The sequence below is a fragment of the Equus quagga genome, chromosome 11, assembly GCF_021613505.1.
Source record: "Equus quagga isolate Etosha38 chromosome 11, UCLA_HA_Equagga_1.0, whole genome shotgun sequence".
Lineage (NCBI taxonomy): Eukaryota > Metazoa > Chordata > Mammalia > Perissodactyla > Equidae > Equus > Equus quagga.
The window spans coordinates 46,565,359-46,588,952 of record NC_060277.1 but is presented as its reverse complement, the minus strand read 5'-3'; the positions used below and the strand labels follow the sequence as shown (position 1 = coordinate 46,588,952).

At 36.2% G+C, this 23,594-nt stretch overlaps 1 protein-coding gene across 1 annotated transcript in view; it reads right to left on the bottom strand.

The window, feature by feature from the left end:
* ME1 (malic enzyme 1) overlaps positions 1 to 23,594 on the bottom strand; it is a 174,686-nt gene that overhangs the window by 129,858 nt on the left and 21,234 nt on the right. Inside the window, exon 3 of the mRNA XM_046675226.1 lies at positions 22,178 to 22,327. Within this exon, the coding sequence (XP_046531182.1) occupies positions 22,178 to 22,327 (150 nt within the window). The remainder of the gene's footprint in view (positions 1 to 22,177; positions 22,328 to 23,594) is intronic.

Genomic DNA, 23,594 nt, shown 5'->3' with positions numbered 1-23,594 from the left:
TTTTTTTTAATTAGCACAAAACATCCTAATATTACTAACACGAGTGATACTTTTCTTTGTGTAACTATTTGATTTTGCTCTGCAATGATAACCATGTGAGTTTGTTTTGTTTATTGTAGATAAACGTTTAAAGCTCTATTTCTAGTCTTAATCCTCCTAAGGAGTGAAAAGTAGTGCAGTGGGCAGATTTCTCAGATGGTCCCGAGATGTCCCAGCTCCCTGGTGTTCACATCCCGAATAATCCCCAGGACTGTGCATATGATGTCTCCTACTCTGATAAGGTTGTGTTAGATAGTACCGTTGGCCTGCAGATGGGAAGATTATCTGGTTGGGCCTCCACTCTTCAAAGGCAGAGAATTTCTCCAGCTGCTCACAGAAGAGGAAGTCAGAGGGTCAAAGAATGAGAAGGACTCCAAGCGCTGTTGCAAACTTACATAGAGGGGGCCAAGTGGCAAGGCATAAGAGCTTCTTCTAGCAGCTGAGAGCAGTCCCTGGCTGACAGGCAGAGAGGAAACAGGGACCTTAAGTCCTACAAATGCAAGGAACTGAATTCTGCCAACAAAAATAAGCTTGGGAGAAGATTTTTCTGTAAGCCTCCAGACAAGTACTCAGCTGGGCTGACGCCGTGATTTTAGCCTTGTGCTACCCTAAACATAGAACTCAACCATATCATGCCATATTTCTGACACACAGAACTGTGAACTGATAAATGGATGTTGTCTGAAGCAGCTAAGTTTGTGTTAATTTGAAATAGAAAACTAATAAATACTGTGTATATAAAAAGTAAAATTCAGATACTCATTCCATCATTTATCATATATTCATATTTATTTCACAATAGACATGACACAGTGCTAACCACCAATGAAAATACAGGAAGATTTGCCACGTATTGCTGATTGGCTCTGTAGTCCCTTCCGTGACCTAATGAGCAATGCAGATCATTATTTAGCACAGATGGCTGTAGTTTCCAGAAATCACGTGACTAAGGCTGGCAATATTTTTCTAAACGGTGGTAATATGCTAGCCATTACAATTCAATTTTTAGAATTCCAAAAGAAGGCAGAGGCGGTATTCTTTTCAAAGAATGAAGATATAGTATGGTAATGTCCCAGAGAAAATATGTGAGAAAACAGGAACATTTGGACAGAGAAAAGAACCATACATTTGAAAAAAAATAATTCCTTTTTCACAGCTAAATTTACTAATAACAACCACATTATTATAACAATGTTCATCTAGTCTGATGCTATATTATGTATATTTTAAGATATTTTATTTCAGGACATCAATGGGGAAATGGATAAATAACTGCCTTAAGGAGAGGGTGAGGGTAATGGGAGTAAGGTTGGAGGCCAGAGGGGACTTCAACATTATCACTAATTTAAAAAAAAAAATGTGATACAATGTTAACAAATGTCAATTTTAGATGTTGGATAACTAGGTATCTGTAACTAGTCTTTGCACTTTCCCTAGATTTTGACTTTTTCAAAATATGATTTTATTTCATATTTTTAAGAGAAAAGTGAAGTAAAAGCAAATACATTTCTCTTTGAGCAGAAAGGAGATGAGTGATTTTTTTTCAAGCTTGGACAGCTACTTCATGGCAGAAGGAGAACAAAAACTCTGATCTGACACCTAGAGCAGTGCTCCTTCCATTTTCTATACGACATAAATTCTTTCTAACTACTGTGGAAAGGGGCACTGGAAACCATTTGAATCTACACCAGCTGACTAGGGAGAGAGCAGAAGACAAGGCACAGCCCAGGCGACTGGACGTCCAGTCAGGTTTCCTATTCAGGTAAGAGGTCTGAGGCCAATCCAAACACAAATAGCTCAACACAGATCATGATAAAGGGAAAATATATGGACTAATGATCAAAGTAGGAGGTTGAGAATTGGGGAATAAATCAACTGCCTACCAAGAAGGTCTGAGACTTATGAGAGGGAGAAATAGAGTGGAAAGGAGGGGGTAGGGATACGGAATATCTGATGACCTTTGGGCAACTAATGGTCCTTTCTGTGACACTCCTCTTGGCTTGACACTCCTTCCTTGCTAGGGAAAAAATCTCTAAAGTGGTAGAACTGTGGCATAAAAATGATATTTTTATGATTTTTATAAACATATTAATAAGCTTGGCTCTCTATTTCCATGTGCTTTGCATGAAGAATTAATATTTAACTATTAATTCTATTATTCTTCTGACCTTTATACATTTCCAATTGTTGCAATTAGTCCCCTAATTTCAAAGGAGTTACTTAAATATTATCAAATAATGAATTAAAATACAATAAAGCTACATATGTTGATCTCACAGTTTAGGATGCTGGTCTATATAACTAACACACGTAACAATTTAATGAGTGGACCATATCACACTTTTTGGCTTCATACTACAGAAAAATACTGGATAGGTATAAGAGTTTTAGTCACAGCTGTGAAACTTTAGTCACTTAACTTTTCTAGTCTCACTAATTTACAAATAAGTAAAGAAGATTTGGTCTAGAATGATCAGTAAGCTGTGTCTCAATATTCTGAGTCTATGATATTGTCTTTTCCAATCCTGAAATAGCAATAGAAAGGATTTTTCCAACTTTATTTTCATCTTCCTCTGCAATATATGCTACCAGTAGAACCACAGAAAATCTGAATGGAGAAATTTCTCCTTCTAAATAAAACAGACTTTGAAAAAAATAAAAACAGATAAATATCTTTTCTAGAATTTTCCCCTTTATGTAAATGAAAAGCCTGCCATCATATAATGAAAATATTTTTGTTCTAAGTTGAAGATAACTTCTTCCATTTTTCAATGACTGGTAGAAAAATGACCCTTCTATTTTCTAACACGAAAATGTTGATGATTATTATTAATGTTACAGTATGTTTTTTTTACCACAATTGATGATAATTTTTAAGAATGTTCCATCAAGCATAACAAATGGACTACTTTTCCTTTTGTTCAATCCATCAGTACAAACTGATAATATGGTGATCATTACACATTTATTGTAAACGAAAATATTTTTAAGAATACACTATGTTCTTCTACACAGGTCATGCCAACTGATCTGAACTGGGAGCTCTCTTTATATAGATGGCTAGTAGCCTTGACAGAGATGATACTGTTTGAGTCATTTCACAACATGTAAGTTTCCTATTCTCTATTATTTAGGCAATGCATGCATTTGGGGTTTATATTTAACTATCTATAACTTATAGGAACAAGACAAACATTTCCTATGTTGAATGCTTGCTCAATGAGAAAAAGAATTCAATTCTTAATATCCTGAGAAAGAATATTCTCATTCATCTCAAAAGGTCATATCAAGAAACAGTAAGAATATCTACCATTATTAGAAATGAAAGCCATAGAAAATGTTTCTTCATAACAATTTCAGAGGTCTTTCTCAGGTCAAAACCTGGTACTTATTATATCAAAGTTCTACATATTTTCAATCAAATTAACTTGGGGCATAATAATATTTAAACTGATTATAGAGAATTTTTTAAAGGGTCATAAAAGAGGAGCAAAGATGATTCAACGTTTTAAAAGGAACCCCTTAAAGGAAAAGTTTTATAAAGATTCAATAGAGAAGGCATAAAGAGAAAAATACAACAGCTTTTAATTATTTATAAAATTATTACAAAGAGCACAAGAATTATTTTAAAACTTCAATCGAGAATAAAAACAGATAAAATATAAGTGATTCAAGCTTGCATTTGTAAAGGCTGCTAAATATTAAAATGGATAATTTAGGAAGATTGTAGATGTGTTCAACGTTTTCTGTGATATTGAAAGTTAAGGAAATAAAGTAGCTGACATGTCCAGCTCTTTCTCAGTCTGTGCTGTTATTCCAAGATACTATATGGTGAGAGGAAAAGGCACAACAAATTCTACAATTTAACTTTGCACGTGGAAAAAAGAATCAACCTCACCTACCTTGTGTTCAATCCCTTAGGTGATATTTGCTTCTTCTAAACTCCCTTTCAGTAAAAAGAAGAGCAGCAAAGGTACCAGACATATCTGATAGGACAGACTAAAATTCTTTGAATATGACATTATAGTGAGGAAAATAAAAAACACTGAGAGCTATAAAGCAGAAGCTAAAATGAGGATAGAAAAATATGGAGCAACAGCCATAGAATGGTAGACTCCTATATACAAAAAACAATTGCATTGCTATGAAGTACTTGCCAAGGCTCCATCTTACTCATCCTGTTTGAATTAGCAAATTCTATCAGAATAGAATAATTACTTAGTCTCACATCTAGGCTGGATTCTCAGGTTTCCTTCCAAAGTTATAAATAACAGCAATGAAGAAAAGGGAAAAAAAGCACTTTTTTCCCTCACTTTTAAGGGAAAATATATACATCCCATCAAAAATTTGTTGGCAATGCAAAGGGAAAAAAATCCTTCAGTTACTTGATGTCTACAGAATGAGAGTCATATCTACGGCCAATATAAACTGACTACGCAATGGGATCCAAGAGCTGAAATAACAGAGGCACTCAATGATGGAATGCACTAGAGTGAAGCCACTGCTTTTTATGAAAGAAGTCCAAGGCACTAAGGACAAGAAACAGCAATGAGAACAAGGATAAGAAGAATTCAATTACTTCTATACATATAACACTTTACTAAGACCATTAAGATTTGCCCCAACGTTTACATGAAATTTGCCCACTCAGGCTCCATGATCCCAAGTCCTCGGGGAATGTCTGCATTAATGCAACAATTTTCATTAATCATGCTGTTGTTGCTATAAATTGACCAAAGTTTATTCTGATTCTTTCATTCTCATTTCTCTGCTAAACAGCATTCTTGGATAGAAAGAGATTCTTAGCTGAAGCTATATTTTCAGGTTCCTTTCAAACTGCTAGTAAAGTAAATCCCATAGCCTTAACTCTGGGCCTTTATCCAGAAGTCTTTTCTGTTGCTGATCTTTACTTGAAAGTCTATATTCTTGCAGACTAGTTTATCTAAACCCAAAATGAGTGCTCACACTATTCAACCAATTTGTCTCATTTCCTTTTCTCATATTGAAGAAAACTGACAGAGACCCATATGCATACACTGAGAATTATAGGAATAGGTCTTTATCAACCTAAAGGAAAAAACTGCTGTTTACAGGCAATGTCTCTAGGTAGTTGTTTTTTTTTTTTTTTCTTTTCAGAGAAAGAAAATTCATCAATAGAAAAATATAAGCCTCATGGGCAGATTTGGTATAGTGCCAAATACAGTTCTGGCAAATTCTTTTGATGTGAGATTTTTGCAAAGAATTTTCCAGAGGAAGTTGCTACTGCTGGGTCCTAAGAAACTGATTTCCCCCAATCCTACTCCATAAACCAAATAATACCCATTTTCCCTCAGATTTAGACCATCCCTCCACAAATTCAAATTTATACTTTCACTGGAAATCTGTCACTAATCCCCTTTAAGTCAAGCATAAGTGGGAAATATGCTTTCCAAAATCACAAGCTGTGTTATTATCATATCAATAAGACTTTGGGGAAATTAAAGGGTAAAGCTAAACAGCATTAAGTAGCCTTCTCAGGCTACTTCCTTTGGGGAGCTGTGCCTGAACGCTAGTTCTGTCTGAGTTATGGGTCCCTCCTACAATTCCATAGCACTTTGTGCTCTCCTGTCACAGTGTTTATCACACAGAACTATAATTGCTTGCGTATCGTTTGTCTCCTTAATTAGACCATAGGCTGCATGAGGCAAACTGTTTTATCTGTTTTGTTTGTTATCTTATTATAATGGCCTAAAACAACGTTTGGCAAAGAGTAGCTGAAGCAGATTAAAGACGACCACAAATTCTCTGATACCCCTCCTATAGAAAAGCAGGGTCTATGCCCCCTCTTGATTCTGGATGGCCTCTGTAACTGCTTTGACCAACAGAATATAGCAGAAGTAACACTGTCCTAACCTCTAACCAATTCTTAAGAAACTAGCAGCTCCACCTCCTGTCTCTTGGAACACTTGCTCTTAGAGCCCTAAGATTGACAGGTATGGTTGAGAAGACTTTCCAAGGGGTACAAATGCATGAATAGTTTTAAGGGAATCAATTTCTCCAGATATTTACTTCCCATATGTCTCTTTCCTAAAACTGATCTCCTAAGACCTGACGTGTTTCTCCAAAGATGAATCCGCTCATGAAGATTCTCTTTCTCTATCTCCTTTCACACTAGACCTTCTATTTTACATAAGAAAGACACCAAATTATCTATCCTGAATTTTACTATAATGCATTGTCCCAAGGTGCAAAACTTTTTAGATTTTATTGGATTTGGTAGGGCTTGCCTTGCTCTGTCTTTCACATATTCCTGTTACAAGTGAACTGTGTCACCAGAACGAGGCTATTTTGGTTCTGGATTCAGGTACAATATAGAGTGAATCAGTGGGAGGTAGTTTCAGTCTTGAGGAAGACACCCACATAAGGCAAAAGAACCATGCATTGAAAATGGCTTTTTTCCCTCAAATATTTAATGAAAAGCATATGTTTCCAGCTATTCTCAATAGTTAGAATACGTCTATCGGGAAAAAAGAAATCTTCAAATGAAAATTTAATATGATCTCATTCAAATAAAAGATGTCTCTTTTACATACAACTGAACTACAAAAAAGCAAACAACCCAATCAAAAAATGGGCAGAGCATATGAACAGACATTTTTAGAAAGATGATATACAGATGGCCAATAGGCATGTGAAAAGATGCTCAAAATCACTAATGATCAAGGAAATGTAAATCAAAACTACATTTAGATATCACCTTACACCCGTTAGAATGGGTATAATCACCAAGACAAAAAATAACAAATGTTGGAGACGTTATGGAGAAAAGGGTAGGAATGCAAACTGGTATAGCCACTATGGAAAACAGTATGGAGATTTCTCAAAAAATTAAAAATAGAAATACCATATGATCCAGCCATCCCACTACTGAGTATTTATCAAAGAACTTGAAATCAACAACACAAAGAGGATTGGTGCTTAGAAAGCATTAAAATAAAACAAAGACTGAAATGATAGTTTTAATTTCCGGGTTTTTTTAATTTTAAACTAAAATAAAACAGAATCAATAAATTGATAAATGTTTTGACTAAATTAAGAAAGGTTTGTGGCAGTAACTAATACAAGTTATAGATTCAGGAAAACCACGCAAACATTCAAATCATAGAAAAATGACAGAAAGCACAGAGATCCAGAAGACTGGCAGGCTTTACTGCTTTCTCTGAGCTGCAGAATGCCACCCCACCCTGGAGGACAGACAGGAAAAACAAGACGGTCTACAGAAAACTAGTGCAATTGAGTGCAACATAGAACCAAAGCCCAGGAGTGAAAACAGGGTTGGTTCTCAAGTCTAACAAAAGCAAGTAGACCACTGCATCTGGAAAAGGAAAACAAAAGCATTTTTTTCAATCTTGAGAGGAATTTATCAAATGGGTCTTTATATACAGGACATTGAACAATATATTAGGCATTGTTTCCAATGGAAATTTTAATAAAATTTATAGAAGAGCCTTCTCTATTTGGCATTTCTTTCTCATATAGATCCTGATTTAAAAAAAAAAAAAACAGATATAATGTTAAGCTATGAATGCCTGCAAGTCAGGCTGAAAAAAATCAACTTCACTGAGAACAGTTCGCCGGACTGTTACAGTGTCAAACTGAGATGTGTATTCTCCGCTCAGCAATTATTTGCCTATTGACCCGGGGCGTGTGAGTGGAGGAAAGGTTTCACACAAATTCAAAGTGGCAGTTAGCAGATACTTGGACAACAGAAATCCTTCGTATAAAAGGTTTCTTAAACTGACTCAACTAGCTTAATGCATAAATGAGACTTCCAGCAACTTATTCATCCATTTTCCAACCACAGGGAATTCTTCCCACCATAGTCATTGGCGGTTTTCCGTGGGGAAGGAGTGAAGAAGAGTGTCCTCTGGAATCGTTTTGTATTTTTTACTTTTAGGGGCACGTATCTCATTCCAAATAAAAGCAAGAAGAAAGCTGCTCTCTATATACTCCTTGGTATTGCTCATGCTAGTGATATGCAGTGTTCAAATTACTTCCTTTTTTATGTTAAATAAAATGCACTTCATCAGTACAATTTTCCACATTATCTAGTGAACTATGTGCTCCATTTTGCTATGTAAGGAGTAATGTAGAGTTCTAAAGGAAAAAGAAACCACACTGCCATAGCCAAGACTCTAACAGTCACATGCTAGGAATGTCTTATAACTGCAAGATAATAAATCAGAAGCTAAATTTAGTACAGAAATATTCTTTGCAAAAAGAAGTATGCGACATTAGTATTTCATTTATCTTATTGGAAAAATTAGTGAGCCCATCTTATGTGAAAAAAGAGAATTCCCTAATATCAAACAGATTTTTTTCTGGGTGAGTTCTTCCTTGAGAAACTTCATATAGTTTAAATTATTGCTTAGACTTAAAACTTTACATTTGTTTTCAGGAATATTTGTATTTCCTTGGACGTACCAAATCTACTGGTCACAAGGCAGAATAACGTATAAACTTCCTTTGTGTTCTATGAATACTTATAAAAACATGTCTTCAGTAATTTTTTATATGACTTGATTTGCTAGTGTCTTCATTAATTATATTTATAATATATAACTTATATTTGTATATAGTTTTTTTGAAATCTTCTAATCCTAAAAATATAATTAGAGTTGATGATTCATATGATACCCATCCTTTCCTATTCTTGTATTTTCCTAATTACATTTTATAACATCATAATTGATTATGTGTCAATTATAACTACTGTAGTCAGTGTTAAACTAAGTTTCAGTACTCAGAAAAAGAAAGTTCTGCTTCACAAGAATTTGATATTTGAGAACTGTAGGTACACCTGAACGTCAGATAAATCAGTTTTTAATTTCTGCTCTACACCTGCTGTCAAAAGACAGGTTTAAGAAAGATCATCTTAATTAAATACAATAACAATACTCATTTTACAGACAAAATTAAATCTTAGGGAATTTATGTTACAGACCAAAGATCACACAGTTAATAAGATGCAATAAAGAGATTTACAGCATACCTCTTCAGGTCCAAAGCACATATGTCCTAGGCTGGCAATGTTTATTCATGCTTTATTGCCCACTTATCCACTCAACAAAGACTGTGCTAGTTCCACTAGGTTCTGGGGTAGAAGTGAAGGATACAGAGTTGCAGCCCTCAAGAAAAAAACAGTCAAGAGACAGTCAGATAGACAAAAAAGAAAGTCAGTTACTATGTCAGTGTGCTATAGGCTGTGAAAGCACCCAGGAGTTTTGGGAACACTCAACTTGGGGCGCAGAGCCAGGTGTGGAGAGGAGGAAAGGGCAAAAATGAAGACAGAGAGGTGGGTAGAGGAGCCAGACTACAAAAACCCTTGAATGCCATGCTGAGGAATTTAAATGTTACGATGGGGGAAATGAAGAGTACTTCAATCATCTTAGTCAGGAAAGTGACATAATTAGACATCCCTTTTTGAAAACTCATTCTCTTCTGAAGTGAGAAGGGCCTAATCTAAAAGAGTGGCAATGGGAGCGAATGGATGAGAGAGATTCAACAGATAATTAAGAGGCAAAACTGACAAGGCTCAAAAGGGAAAGGAAGGGGAAAAAAGTCCTGAGTACCTCTGAGGTGTCTGCTTCAGGTGACTGAGTGGATGGTGTTGCACCTGACAATGTTAAGAAACCTGAGGGACTAGGATGTCAGGCTGAGGAGTAACAGAATAAAAAGAAAATAGGACCCAGAAGAAAACGTTAGAGAGCACTGACATTTTAGTGGGTGGAGTGGATCACTGCACTGAGTTGTGCAGATTAAAAAGGAAATATATTAAAGAGGAGAAATGCATAAGGTTTAGCCCATGGAACAAAATGTTAAGCCAAGAAATTCATAGGGGACATGGAGACGAATATATCAGATAAGGAGGGTAAGGCTGTGATGTTTACATTCTTGCAACCACAAGAGTGAAATGAGCCAAGAACAGAGCTGGAGTTCAACTCTATGGAGCAGAAGGTCCAGCTGAGGCTGAACTCTGCAGACAGAGTTATAGAACACTACCCCCACATTAATAATGTTTCCATTTAAACAATGGTGCACAGAAATGACATGAACAGTATTTAGTGGCAGTGTAAAACACGGTCTAGTTGGCTCCTCCTTGAGGGGGAAGAAAGGGTTGGTTCAGGATGGATTTGTGCAGTGGACGAAGGACAAGATGCTAAGAGTACTGACTTGGATTATAAATAAAATGAACTGTTCTAAGCCTGCAAGCTTGAGCAATTCTTACATACAGCAGGTCTTCTTATGCCCTGCTAATGTTTTTAGGGTGAAGGTAAGTACACTAGGTGTTGTATATCCACATCACCTCACTTACAGCCATCACTGCAGGACTAAGAGATGGTCGAGTTATTCCCATGTGAATTGCTTACTGCAATTGGAAACTGAGTTAGCTTATAGCCTTGCTTGATTTCCTTGCTCCATATCAAGACCAAGTCCACTTAAAGTGACTAGCATTGATAGAAGGGGAGCCAATGTCACAACAGTCTTCCTACTGGTCTTCCCATTTCCATTCGAGTCCCAAATTTCCAATCTTTTATCCACATAGCAGCCAAAATAATCTTTTAAAACTTCAATTGGGTGCTATTATTGCTCTGCTTCAAATATGTTAGTGGTTTCCCAAATGGATTAAGAATAACAATGAGGGGCCGGCCCGGTGGCGCAGTGGTTAGGTTCACACGTTCCACTTCAGCGGCCTGGGGTTTGCCGGTTCAGATCCTGGGTGCGGACATGGCACCGCTTGGCAAGCCATGCTGTGGTAGGCATCCCACACATAAAGTAGAGGAAGATGGGCACGGATGTTAGCTCAGGGCCAGGCTTCCTCAGAAAAAAGAGAAGGATTGGCAGCAGATGTTAGCTCAGGGCTAATCTTCCTCAAAAAAAAAAAAAAAAAGAGAGATTCTTTTGAGGCCAGCCCTGTGGCCAAGTGGTTAAGTTCTTGCAATCCACTGCATCGGCCCAGGGTTTCACCGGTTCAAATCCTGGGCATGGACATGGCACCGCTCATCAGGCCATGCTGAGGCAGCATCCCACATGCCACAACTAGAAAGACCCACAACTATGTACCGGGGGGCTGGGGGTTTGGGAGGAAAAGGAAAAATAAAATCTTTTAAAAAAAAAGAATAACAATGAAACTCTGCTATGACCCACAAAGGCCTGCATGTGACTCCTGCCTATCTCACACCTCATCTCATGCCACCCTCCCCACCTCCAGACCTTTGGAACATACTATTTCCTCAGCCTCAAATTCATTTTTTTCTGGTTTTCACAAGCCAACAAGCCAAGTCCTCATCCTTTAGGTGTCAGTGACACACCCGTGACTACACTATGAAAGGGAATCCCCTTTCTTCATCAATGTCCTTTGTTCATTTCCTTCATCACACAAGCTGGACTCATGTATTTTTTTTGTTCACTTGAATATTACCTGTAAATTCCACAAAGGCAGAAACTATGTCTTTATTTACCAATAGTCAGATTAGTGAAGTGCCTGGCAAGCAGTGGATACTCAATAAATTTCTGTTAAAGAAACGAAAGAGACAAGAAATAATGAACAAAATCTGGGCTGCCACAGTAGAGCACACCGAACTTAACCATTAGGCCACTCAGGCTGGCCCAGAGACTTTTAAAAGTGAAACCATATTTGAACAATATTTCTATGAAATATCTATTAGGATCAAGCTCTTCTAGAAAGCAATACATGAAATTCTTTACATGTAAATACTCCAGTCTTTGGGAGAATAATCTTAATTAACAAACCTAATATATAATTTTAGCTTCTGAGAAGCAGAACACATATTAGTCAATGAGGAATTGTCCAAGAAGCTAAATAAGTGTGCAGCTTCTCTGAATAACTCAGACCCAAGGCAGAAAACATAATCAATCTAAGACTCAAAACTGGTCTGGGACAATGTGACAGGTAATTTTATGTGTCAACTTGGCTAGGCATGGTACCCAGATATTTGGTCAAACATTATTCTAGATGTTTCTGTGAAGGTATTTTTTAGACGAGATTTACATTTAACTTGGTAGACTCTGAGTAAAGCAGATTACCCTCCAGAATGCAGATGGGCCTCATCCAATCAGTTGAAGGCCTTTTGACGACGAAGAGGAAATTCTGCCAGCTGACTAATCTTTGGAGTCAACTGCAGCATCAGCTCTTCCTTGGGTCTCCAGCCTGTCGGTCTACCCTGCAGATTTTGGACTTGCCATCCCCACAATTGCATGAGCCAATTCCTTAAAATAAATCTCTCCCTGTAGGTGTGCACACACACACACACACACTCACTATTAGTTCTGTTTCTCTGGAGAACTCTAGCTAATAGAGAGGACTAGAAGGTAGAAAACATGAGTTCAAGTTCCAAGGCTGGCACTTACTACCTGGGTGAGACTGAGTTCCTTGGAATGACTGTTTTCAATTATAAAATGAGTCGATTAAAAAATCAACAACTACCAAATGTTAATAATTCTATCTCCACATACTACAACTCACCATTTGAATCCAAATAAATGTGAACTGAAAATGTACATAAAAATAATTTTAGATAAGTTCTTCATTTATTCACTTTAAAACTAGTATGAGCATACCAATTAATTAAATACAAATTAATAGATTTTGTTCTGATACTTAAAGCCCAAAGTATTTTCCACATTAGAAACACTGGAAAGCATCCTAAGGTAATACTGAATTCATCAGACAGATGGCATTTATTTGGCACATTGTCAATAAAAATTAACTTTCCATTAGGGAAATAACATACTTTCAGATTTTCAGCTTTTAAAATAAATTACCTCATTTCATAGTGAAAATGTTTTATTTCACAAGGCAGCACTATTTTTGTAAAATATGATACCCTCCAAATTATTATAAATGCCATTCATTCAGCCACCAATCATATTAAGAACTGGGATTCGTACTGTTAAATGAGAAATTTCTTTGCTTAGAAATGAAATTCAATAACTTTTATGATTTATTTTAAGTAGATAATTACATCATTTGGAATTCTATTAAATATTTTATAAATTTTACTATAGTAAAGGTAAAATATTATTATAAAATACACAGTATTGAGCTAAAATTGACAATTTCAATTATGCCTTTAAAAAGTTACAATTTATACTGTAAGATTGCCTAGGTATAAAATATCCAACATGTTTAAAGGCATATAAAAGAATTCTTAGACGATATTAAATAGAGATCGTTTTGTCAAGAAAACAAAGGTCCAAATTTTCAGAAGCATTCCTGAGAAGCATGTAGGAAATTCTGGAAAGGATAATAAAAGCGAACTCTAACCTGGCTACTTCTCCTCAACTTCAATTTGGGCGGAGAGGCCAGGGGCGGGGGGGGGGGGGGGGGGGGTGGGAGCACTGCCTCAGAGGAAACTCTTCCTAATGATTTCTCTACTAGCTAAACTGCAACTAAGACAAGGAAAACATATAAAAATAAACCAGAGTTTAAAAGCATATACAGAACACACAGTCTGAAAAAACTACAAAAAATTAAAAATTAAACCAGAATAATGTAGTTACCTCAAATAAGAAAATGTCAACGTTAAACTTTTCATCCATTCAAATTGGAGAAATGTTGAAACCAAAACATTCTGGCCAGAATACAGCTGTGTAAAATGCCATGTGTTTATGTGCTCGTTTCGGGAAGGGAGTAGGAATTTTAACGAGATGTGTCAGCAAATTACTTTAAATCTGTTTAAAATCCTTCTTACTTGAAAATCTATTTTTAATGATTCCTAAAACTGTGATTAAAAGTTTTTACTAAAAAACTTTCTGAATTGGAAAGAAGGATTATTTGAAATGATTTACGAGTTAGTTGTGAGATGTTCCAAACACCTGAAATTATTCATCTGTAGGCTGCTCTTTTAAAAATCCACAGAATTTTCTAGCTAAAAGAGACTTTAAAATTCAACTATTTTACAATCACACCTGATGCAAGAAACTCATTTACAATTTGTATGACCAATGATTATCCAAACCACGTGAATATTTCCAATGATAAGGAAGTCGATTCCAGTGTCAGATAGGTAAGTGACCAGAGAAGATGCCTTCACACTGAAGTGAATGACTCCTTATCTCTGTAATATCTTCCACCCTCTGACTCAGTTCTACATTCTGAGGCTGTACCATGCAAGGACACTCTTTCTTCACATGAAAAGCTTTCAAATAATTGCAGACTGAACTATATCCTTTTCAAGTCTTTTCTCTTAGGCTACACATTTCTATTTCCTCCAGCTCTTTTTCCTGTAACAAGTTTTCAATAAGTGTCACTGCTCTGTCACTCTTCTCCATATACGTCAGTTTGCAAAGGACCCTTGAAAAATACGCATCCAAAACTAAACACAACATTCCAGATGTGATCTGGGGATGTGAGATAAAGAACCACTGCCACACTGTTTAAAAATTATCTATTTTCAATAATGAAGACTAGGATTGATAATCCTTAAAAATATATAATAATGCCCAAATTAGTACACTTTCATAAAAACTACCTGAGATAAACTTGGCAATTTTTCTTAATTTTCCATATGCTAGGTGTAAACTAAAATAAAAACACCTGGCTGTACCACACAGCTTGTGGCAAAGTTATTTTTGGATCCTAAACTTAAATTTCCATTCAAGTTTTCCATACTTAAAGTCTCCAGATGAATAAGGAAACTCGATGAACTGTTACTTTACACTTTTAAGAGTCTGCTATAGTAAAAGATGTTTCACTGCCTTGCTAAAAAGATTTCTATGTCTAAACACATATTTACACAATCCTTAGATCTTGATGCGAAGAATTAATGTCTGAACCATGCCCACATTTTTTCCACTCTCCAAATTTTTCCTAATTAAGGCAATACTTAGGAAAGAAGATAGTTGGGTATTTTAAATTACTTCTGGGTACACACTTAACTTCCAGTACTTAAGATATAGGATACTCTATCACATTCCTATTTAGCGCAGGTCACATACACATTTTCATAAATACGACATTTAGTCTTGCTCAAAAAAAATAATCAATTTGAATTAGTAGTTCAAGAAATCATCTACAGCTCCATAATAAATGAAATTAACTTTTTTCAAATAATTATCTCTAAAAAATCAATTGAGGTAACAGTTAAGAAACTTGAACTAGTCCAGACATTCTGTCTACCTTGTTTTATATCTGTGGAAAAAAATTCCATCCTGTAGCACCTTTTCTCATACTTTAAAATAGGGTAGATGCAAATATTAGGCCTATTTCAAGGGAAATGAAATAAATGAACAAAACATTTTGGAATGTGTACAAATCAAATCAAAGGTTTACCACTGTAGGTAAATGGTGAAAAGCTTATCAATATCTAACATTAAAATGACCACTTTTCTAGATGGAATAAAAAATTAGTTGCTCTCTTAAATATCAATTATCTGAATTTCTAGAGATGTGGAAAATTCTAATACAGTAAAAATAAAAATTACAAACTAAACCAGAGCTATAAGCCAAAAATATTCCCTGGTCCTCCAAAGTCTCCTAAATATTTCTAAAGATTCTAAAGTGGCTTCATTGAAGAAAGCCAAATCCAGTGAAGAATAGTCCTGGTCCACCTGGGCAGCTCTGGCATCCAGGACTACTGAGAGGTTTAGGACCTCCGCTCAACCCTTCCCAGAAACGCCCAGAGCTCTGGGAGTGAGCGGACCCAGGAGAGCAAGAGATGCCTGCTAACCCCTGGGCACCAGATCACTTGGCAGTTTACATCGCAATGCCCAGTACCAACTAGCACGAAACTATTGAGAGTGCCACAGCCCACTTCAACGGGTAAACATTTCACCGACAGCTACTAAAACTGGCTGTGAAATCATGTTTCTTTTCCATAAGCAACTTAAACCCTCTTTATTTATAATTACTCACTGAGTTACTGAAGTGCTTCTAACTTAAAAGTAAAATTGCCATCATATACCTGTATAGTGCATCATAAAAACAGATTATGTTTAAGAAAACCAGCTAGATTTAAAATGAGAAAATTTATAAAACAAGAACAATATGAAAGTTTCCATTCTATTAACTGTTCATTTGATAGTTATAATTATAATATGCACTATATAATGAGAACATTCTTAGGGTTAAAGGAGTATTAGCTTTGGGAAGGTTTCTTTTTAGATTCATTCCTTTTAATCTTCTTTTCTTACGCTATTTCACAAACTGAATATCAATTAAAACTGATGCTTTCGCCCTATAAGACTACAAAGTTTGCTGCACTTTTGGCACACCTGCAGAAACCGTGTTTCTGTATGAGTAAACAATCTCCATGTCTAATCATGGTCTAATCACGGTCATAATTATGGCCATTTCTATATTACTAGACATACGCCCTCAAATGAAATTGCACACGGAATAATAAGGAGAGCTTATTATTTGAAATAAGCTCACAATTTAAATAGTGAATGCTCTACTCCAAGTCCTTTTTGGAATTCCGAAGAAACTATGCATACAGACAAATCAAAAATGTAGAAAAACTATTTCAGTATTTTGCTTTGGTTCATCTTAATAGTTCCTTTTATGCATTTGTCTAGGAAGTTTCTGGGAAAAAATAAAGCCAAAAACCAAAACATCTTCTTATTGACTGATTCTCTTTGACAATTAGTCTTGTTGATAATCTTCATCATTGTCAAAATCAAAACAGGTACCATTTGTGTAGCACACAGAATACGTGAGTTAAAATACTAGGAACTTTAACTACATTATCTACTAAGTTTCAGGTCCATACATTTAATTGCCTACTAGACTCCCCCTACTTGGAAGTCCCAAAGACCTTTTAAAACTCAACACGTCCTGGGCACGTTCTGCTTTGTTGGCCCAGGGTTCACGGGTTCGGATCCTGGGTGCGGACATGGCACCACTTGGCAAGCCATGCTGTGGTAGGCGTCCTACATATAAAGGAGAGGAAGATGGGCACGGATGTTAGCTCAGGGCCAGTCTTCCTCAGCAAAAAGAGGAGGATTGGCAGCAGATGTTAGCTCAGGGCTAATCTTCCTCAAAAAAAATCTCAACGTGTCCTGAAAAGAACTTTCTATTTCCCTTACATATTCCATTACTCTAAAACTCGATAAATGATACCATCATCCATTTAGTGATCAAGAAACCTGGGACTTATAGTATCAGTTGTAATAACCACTCCTTGGGAACAGCTACTTTGTACCAAGAGTTATGCTACATATATCATATATATTAAATCTAATCCCATCCTCCAAAAATCTTGCAAAATAGGTATTATTCTGAGAACTCTTACAGCAAAGAATCCTATTTAATTTTATTTAATTCAGGTTTTCTTCAATTAAGTTGAGCACTGAATTCTTTTTTCACCTTAGCTTTTGGCAAATCAATAATGGTACTAGTCAGATCAGAACTGGGGAATGCTTTTTTAAAAAACTATCATCAATGGGGCTGGCCCTGTGGCCGAGTGGTTAAGTTCGCGCGCTCCGCTGCAGGCGGCCCAGTGTTTCGTTAGTTCGAATCCTGGGCGCAGACATGGCACTGCTCATCAGACCACGCTGAGGCAGCGTCCCACATGCCACAACTAGAAGAACCCACAACGAAGAATACACAACTATGTACAGGGGGGCTTTGGGGAGAAAAAGGAAAAAATAAAATCTTTAAAAAAAAAAAAAAACTATCATCAACAAACTGTTTCATTAGCTAATCCTTTTTGCCAAAATCCTATCAGTGACCTACTCCATAAAGATGAGTAGATGAAAGGAGCGTAATATGAGTGTAAAGTTTTATTGTCTATATTTAATCTAAATTTTACTTCCTTGCAGCTTGATTCTATGTGAGTGGCTGAATAGAGTAATATTAAGCTACTATTTCTATGAGGTAGCAAACATATATTAATTCAGCACCAACCAGGCTCCAAGTTTAAACACCATGGGAAATACAGGAATAATTTATAAAATATGATGCCTTCTCTCTAGATGTTTACAATCTAGTTGGGAGTAAATGAATAACAAAATGCCGACAAAAGACAACAAGGGAAACAAAAACTGAACCCACAGATACAGAGATCAGATTGGTAGTTGCCAGAGGTGGGGAGTGCGGGATGAGCAAAGTAGGTGATGGGAGTCAAAAGGTATAAATTTCCAGTTACAAAATAAATAAGTCATGGGGATGTAATACACAGCCTGGTGACCATAGTCAATAACACTGCATTGCATATTTGAAAGTTACTAAGAGACAACTTCAAAGTTCTCATCACAAGAAAAATAATTTTTGTAACTATGTATAGTGATAGATGTTAACTAGAGTTATTGTGGTGATCATTTTGCAATATATACAAATATCAAATCAGCATGTTGTACACCTGAAACTAATATAATATTATCTGTCAATTATGCCTCAAAAAAATTTTAAAAAGAGACTAAGAGTACTTTGATAGAACATTAGAAATATCAAACGTAGGCACGTGATTAATACCAAGGGCATGGTAAAATAATATGTAGTTAATAAGAACTCATGAGAGAGGGAGAGATTCTTGGAAAATGTAGTGTAAAATATAGCAGGAAGAAATATTTCCAAAGAAATGACGTAAATCTGCTTTAGCTTTCCTCTACACCTACCTGCATTATCAATTTGCACAAAAGTTTTCTTTTAAAAAAATGTTTCACAGAATGCAAGTAATTTAAGTAACACAATAGGCTCAGGGCTCTACAAAAATACAAAAAGAATTGTCTCTAGCTTCCAAAAATCATACCTCTATCTACAAATTAGCCACAATTAGTTGTGCTGACGTAAACATATTGTACTACCAAATATTGGAAATTCTGCAAGAATTAAAATATTATGGGCACATGGGAATGAGTTATTCCAAGCGAATTCAACAACATTCTTAAAAATCATTATCCACGACATCTTGAAAAACCTACACAAAGTATCTATGCCAAAGAGAAAAGAAATTCCACACAAAACCAATAAATGGATATTCCAGCATCATACCTTAGGAAAAATATTTTGGAAGTAGAGTTATTCATATAAGAATTCATTTTTGGATACCTAGCCAGATTTTAACGCCATATCCCAAATGAAAAATAAATATCTATCTACAGAAAAGTATCATATGATTAAGATAAATGAAAAAGTATGAGATCAAAAGATACACGTGTTTGCAGCTACAGTAAGCTCAGTATTGTATTAACCCATCACTTTCACTAATTACGTCCCTAACTGCTACTGCCAAATCCATAAAGCAAATATAGTAAGAGGGATCATCCTCCTGCTCACTGCCTGAATGTCTTAGAATGCCTGCTGTTACAGTAGGAGAGGTTTAATAGACATTTGTCAACTTTGGCTTAAAAAAAAAAAGAATACCTACGTGTTAGGTGATGCCTGAAGGATCCAACATTACTCAAACGCAATCACAATTTCTTTTCTAATTAAATACAATGTCTAAATATATGCCACATACATTTTCACACAGGTTCCTTTTTTTTACAATCATGGGAGAAGCCATGAGAATTGTTCTGCTAAAGAACTTCCAGGGCCAGCCCTGGTGGCCTAGTGGTTAAGTTTGGTGCACTTCGCTTCGGTGGCCCGGTTCAGTTCCTGGGTGCAAACCCACACCACTCGTCAGTGGCCATGCTACGGCAGCAGCTCATATACAAAAAGAGGAAGATTGGCAACAGATGTTACCTCACGACAAACCTTCCTCAGCAAAAAAAAAGCAAAACAAACAAAAAGAAACTTCAAGGTCATCAAAAGGTTAATAAAGTATACATGTTAAAAATCAACATGAAGGGGGCTGGCCCTGTGGCCAAGCGGTTAGAGTTTCGTGTACTCCACTTAGGCAGTCTGCGTTCGCAGATTCCGATCTCAGGTGCAGACCTACTCCACTCGTTCGCTATGCTGTGGAGGCACCCCACATACAAAAAAATAGAGGAAGACTGGCACAGATGTTAGCCCAGGGCTAATCTTCCTCAAGCAAAAAAAGAAGAGGATTGGCAAGAGATGTTAGCTCAGGGCAAATCTTCCTCAAGCAAAAAAAGAGGAGGATTGGCAACAGATGTTAGTTCAGGGAACTTATTTATTTCTGACAACGCCCCTGTAATCAAATATATTAATACTTCTTAAAAAAACAAATGATACAATCAGATAAATACTATAAAATATCCTCATGTGAATTCAGTTCAAGTTTTGCCACCAAATGGGTTCAGATAGACCAGGTTTTGTCCCAAATGAGATTTTTCAAATGTTTTGGTTTTCAAAGTTTCAGATTTTAAAAATGTGGATAGGGCCAGCCCCGGTGGCCTAGCGGTGAAGTTCAGCACAGTCTACTTTGGTGGCCCAGGGTTCAGTTCCCGGACATGGACCTACACTGCTCTGTTAGCAGCCATGCTGTGCTGGCAGCACACATACTAAAAAACAGAGGAGGATTGGCAAGGATGTTAGCTCTGGGCAAATCTTCCTCAGCAAAAAAAAAAAAAAAAAGTAGATAAAGGATGGTGGGCTTTAGTATTATCCCCATGTTACAGAGGAGGAAACTGAAGCACAGAAAGATTAAATAATTTATTCAAAACTAAAACAAGTGGTAAAACTAAGTAAAAGGTAATCTACTCCAGAGTCAATACTCTTAACCACTGCTCTAGGAAGCCTCCAATCCAACAGGAAATCCTCGTGATTTCTTTATCTTTATCCAGAATCTGAACTCTTACCCCTAATTCCACTGCTACCCTCCCACTCTGAGCCACCATCATCTCTCACTGCCAACCAGCCTACCTGATTCTTCTACCCATTTAACTAACAGGAAAAGCCACGGTTCTTTAAAATACCCTGCAAAAACCACAGGTTCTGTCCCCTCTCATTCATCTTGCACCTGTGACCTCACCTCCTACTCCACCTCCTCCGGCTCCACTCCAGCCACACTGGTCTCTCAGTAGCTCTCCATCTCTGGGCACATTCTCATGTGCAGCCTTGGCACGGCCATTCCTCCTGCCTGGCACGTTTCCCCTTGTGTCTACATGACCCCTTCTCACTCCTCTAATACCACCTTCCAATGAGGCCTACACTGTCCACTCTTTCAAATTGCAACTGCCCCCCGCCCCCCACAAGGCAACTGACACTCTGGGTCCTCCTATTCCTGCCCCACTCTTTCTTTCTCCATGACGCTTATTATCTTTGAACATTCCAGACAATTTACTTACTGTTTATTTCCCTGTCTGTCCCCTCTGCTCTTAGATTTATATGCACATCAAGGTATGCCAAGCCTTTAGAAAATCATCTAGTACATAGTAAGTGCTCAAAAAATAATTGTTGCTATTGAGATTGCTACGTTAACTTCAACCCAAAGGCTTTGAGCTAAGCTCTTCTACATTTCTTGTGGTTGTTAGGATTTCTCAGACGCTCATAGAAAAGTTAGAATTTCCATAAACATTTCAAAGAAATATTCCTTTCAATGATGGCACTTTCAATAGGTTTTTAACTTCGTGGTATAAACTTATAAACATTTCTTTTTTATCTTTAATTTCAGAACTAGCAGAAACTTGAGCTTTTGTTGTTGCTGTTGTTAAAAGTATTAATATTTATTTATTTCAATTGTTCCTTGCTTCAAAAGTATTTAAAGTAATATAATGAATAATGTAAAGCTACGGATTTAGAAAAATTATATTCTATACTTCATATATCTTTATAGGTGACTACTATTTCACTTAAAGGAAAGCAACAAAAGAACTACTTTAATGCCAACTCTGAATTTAGAAAATAATATACTCATTTTCAGAAAAATTTGGAATCTTTGTTTTAACTTGTAAAATGTATACATAACAGTGGTAATTAACATCTCACAGACAAGCTTAATTATGATCAATTACTTTCTTTCCAGACAAAAAACAAGTTAATTTATCGTCTGTAAAAGGAAATCTAAATTGGCTTATAAATAAGTACTTCCCCAAGATCTTAAATCTAGAAAGAAAATACTATATTTTTTAATGTTACATATTTATAGTTAATGTTCTTTCAAATGAAGTTTGATTTAGATTTTTCCAAACTTCAATTTCATCCAATAATTTTTTTAATTATTTCAAAAACTACAAAAAAATACATAAATAAAGACACAACAAGTTGTATTTAAAATAAAAGTTTACATACCTGGGCTTCCGAAATACTAAACTATATTGCTGGCAAGCCAGACCCACGGTGGGGGTATAAACGATAGGCATGAATTTCTCAATGTCAGACATTAGCACTCTGTAAAAGAGCTTTTCATTTGTATCTTGAAGATCCATTAAGAGAAGATACCTGTGGAGATGGATGTAATTAGATCTAAATGCAAAGTTATGAAACAGTTGCTTAGAAATCTAAACATTTTTCAACACAGTATGAAGTATTTTTCAGGTCACATAGAAAACATCTGATCAAAAAAGACTAGAAATATTCTTAAACACCTTGAAGAATGAAGAACCACATACCCCAGCTAGTATCATTCAAATGTTAAAATCATTGCTGAAATACTGTAGTTTCATTTAATATTTGAAAAGACTTTAACTCTATTTTAAAGTGAAAGACAGAGGAAAACACTACTATAGATATAGTTGATCCATTAACTTAACTAAGTAAATAGAAAGACTTCATCCTTTAACTTGCTCAATAACCAAAGGAAATAACAGGCCGAAAATGAGTATGGAACGTGGCACCAACCCTAAAAATTACTAAGGGGGGCAAGTTCAAGGGACTCATTATTTGTATGAAACAGCCTTTTTCTTTCTAGAGGCATTTCTGACCTTTATCTTTCTAAACATTAACCTTATCATGTTACCTGTAACCTTCAATGGTTTATAGAATAAAACTCAAACTGCTGTACAACTTAAAGAATCTTGCAAAATTGTACTTAACAATCTTACCAGCCTTTTTGGATCAATTTCCATTTCCTGGAATAGTTGAAAATGCTCAGACTGTGGAGTCAGAGATACAAGGATTCTAAGGCTTGGCAAGTAGATAAGGTATACGAACCCAAAAATTTAACATTTGGGAAAAAGACAAAGACTTTTGGACCTGCTAAAATTGATTTAGCGATGATGACTTCCACAATGATCGATTCTCAGACCACATCTTATTTTACGCATCAGAACATCTGATGCAGGTGGCATTTCCCTAGAGCTCAATACACTCTTTACTTGACTTCCACACCATCATATTCTCTTGGTTTTCCTTCTATCTCACCAGTCATTCCTTTCTGTTTCTTTGCTGTTTTCTCCTCTTCTTTGAAAGCTCTCTAACACTCCTCACTAATATATTAGGAAATTATCTCAGCTTTACCTTCAACATACATGCGAAATCTGAACCCCTTCATTGCTATCACCCTAGATTTAAATCCCCATCATCTCTTGCCTGGATTATTGTCACAGTCTCCTAAAAATTCTTCCAGCCTACACTCCATTCTCAGCATTGCAGCCAGTATGCTTGAAACATAGCTCAGATCATGCTGATCTTGTGTTCATAACCTTGAATGGCTCTTCTTCTCACTCAGAGTAAAAGCAAAAGTCTCTAGTGCCCTTCAAAGCTATAC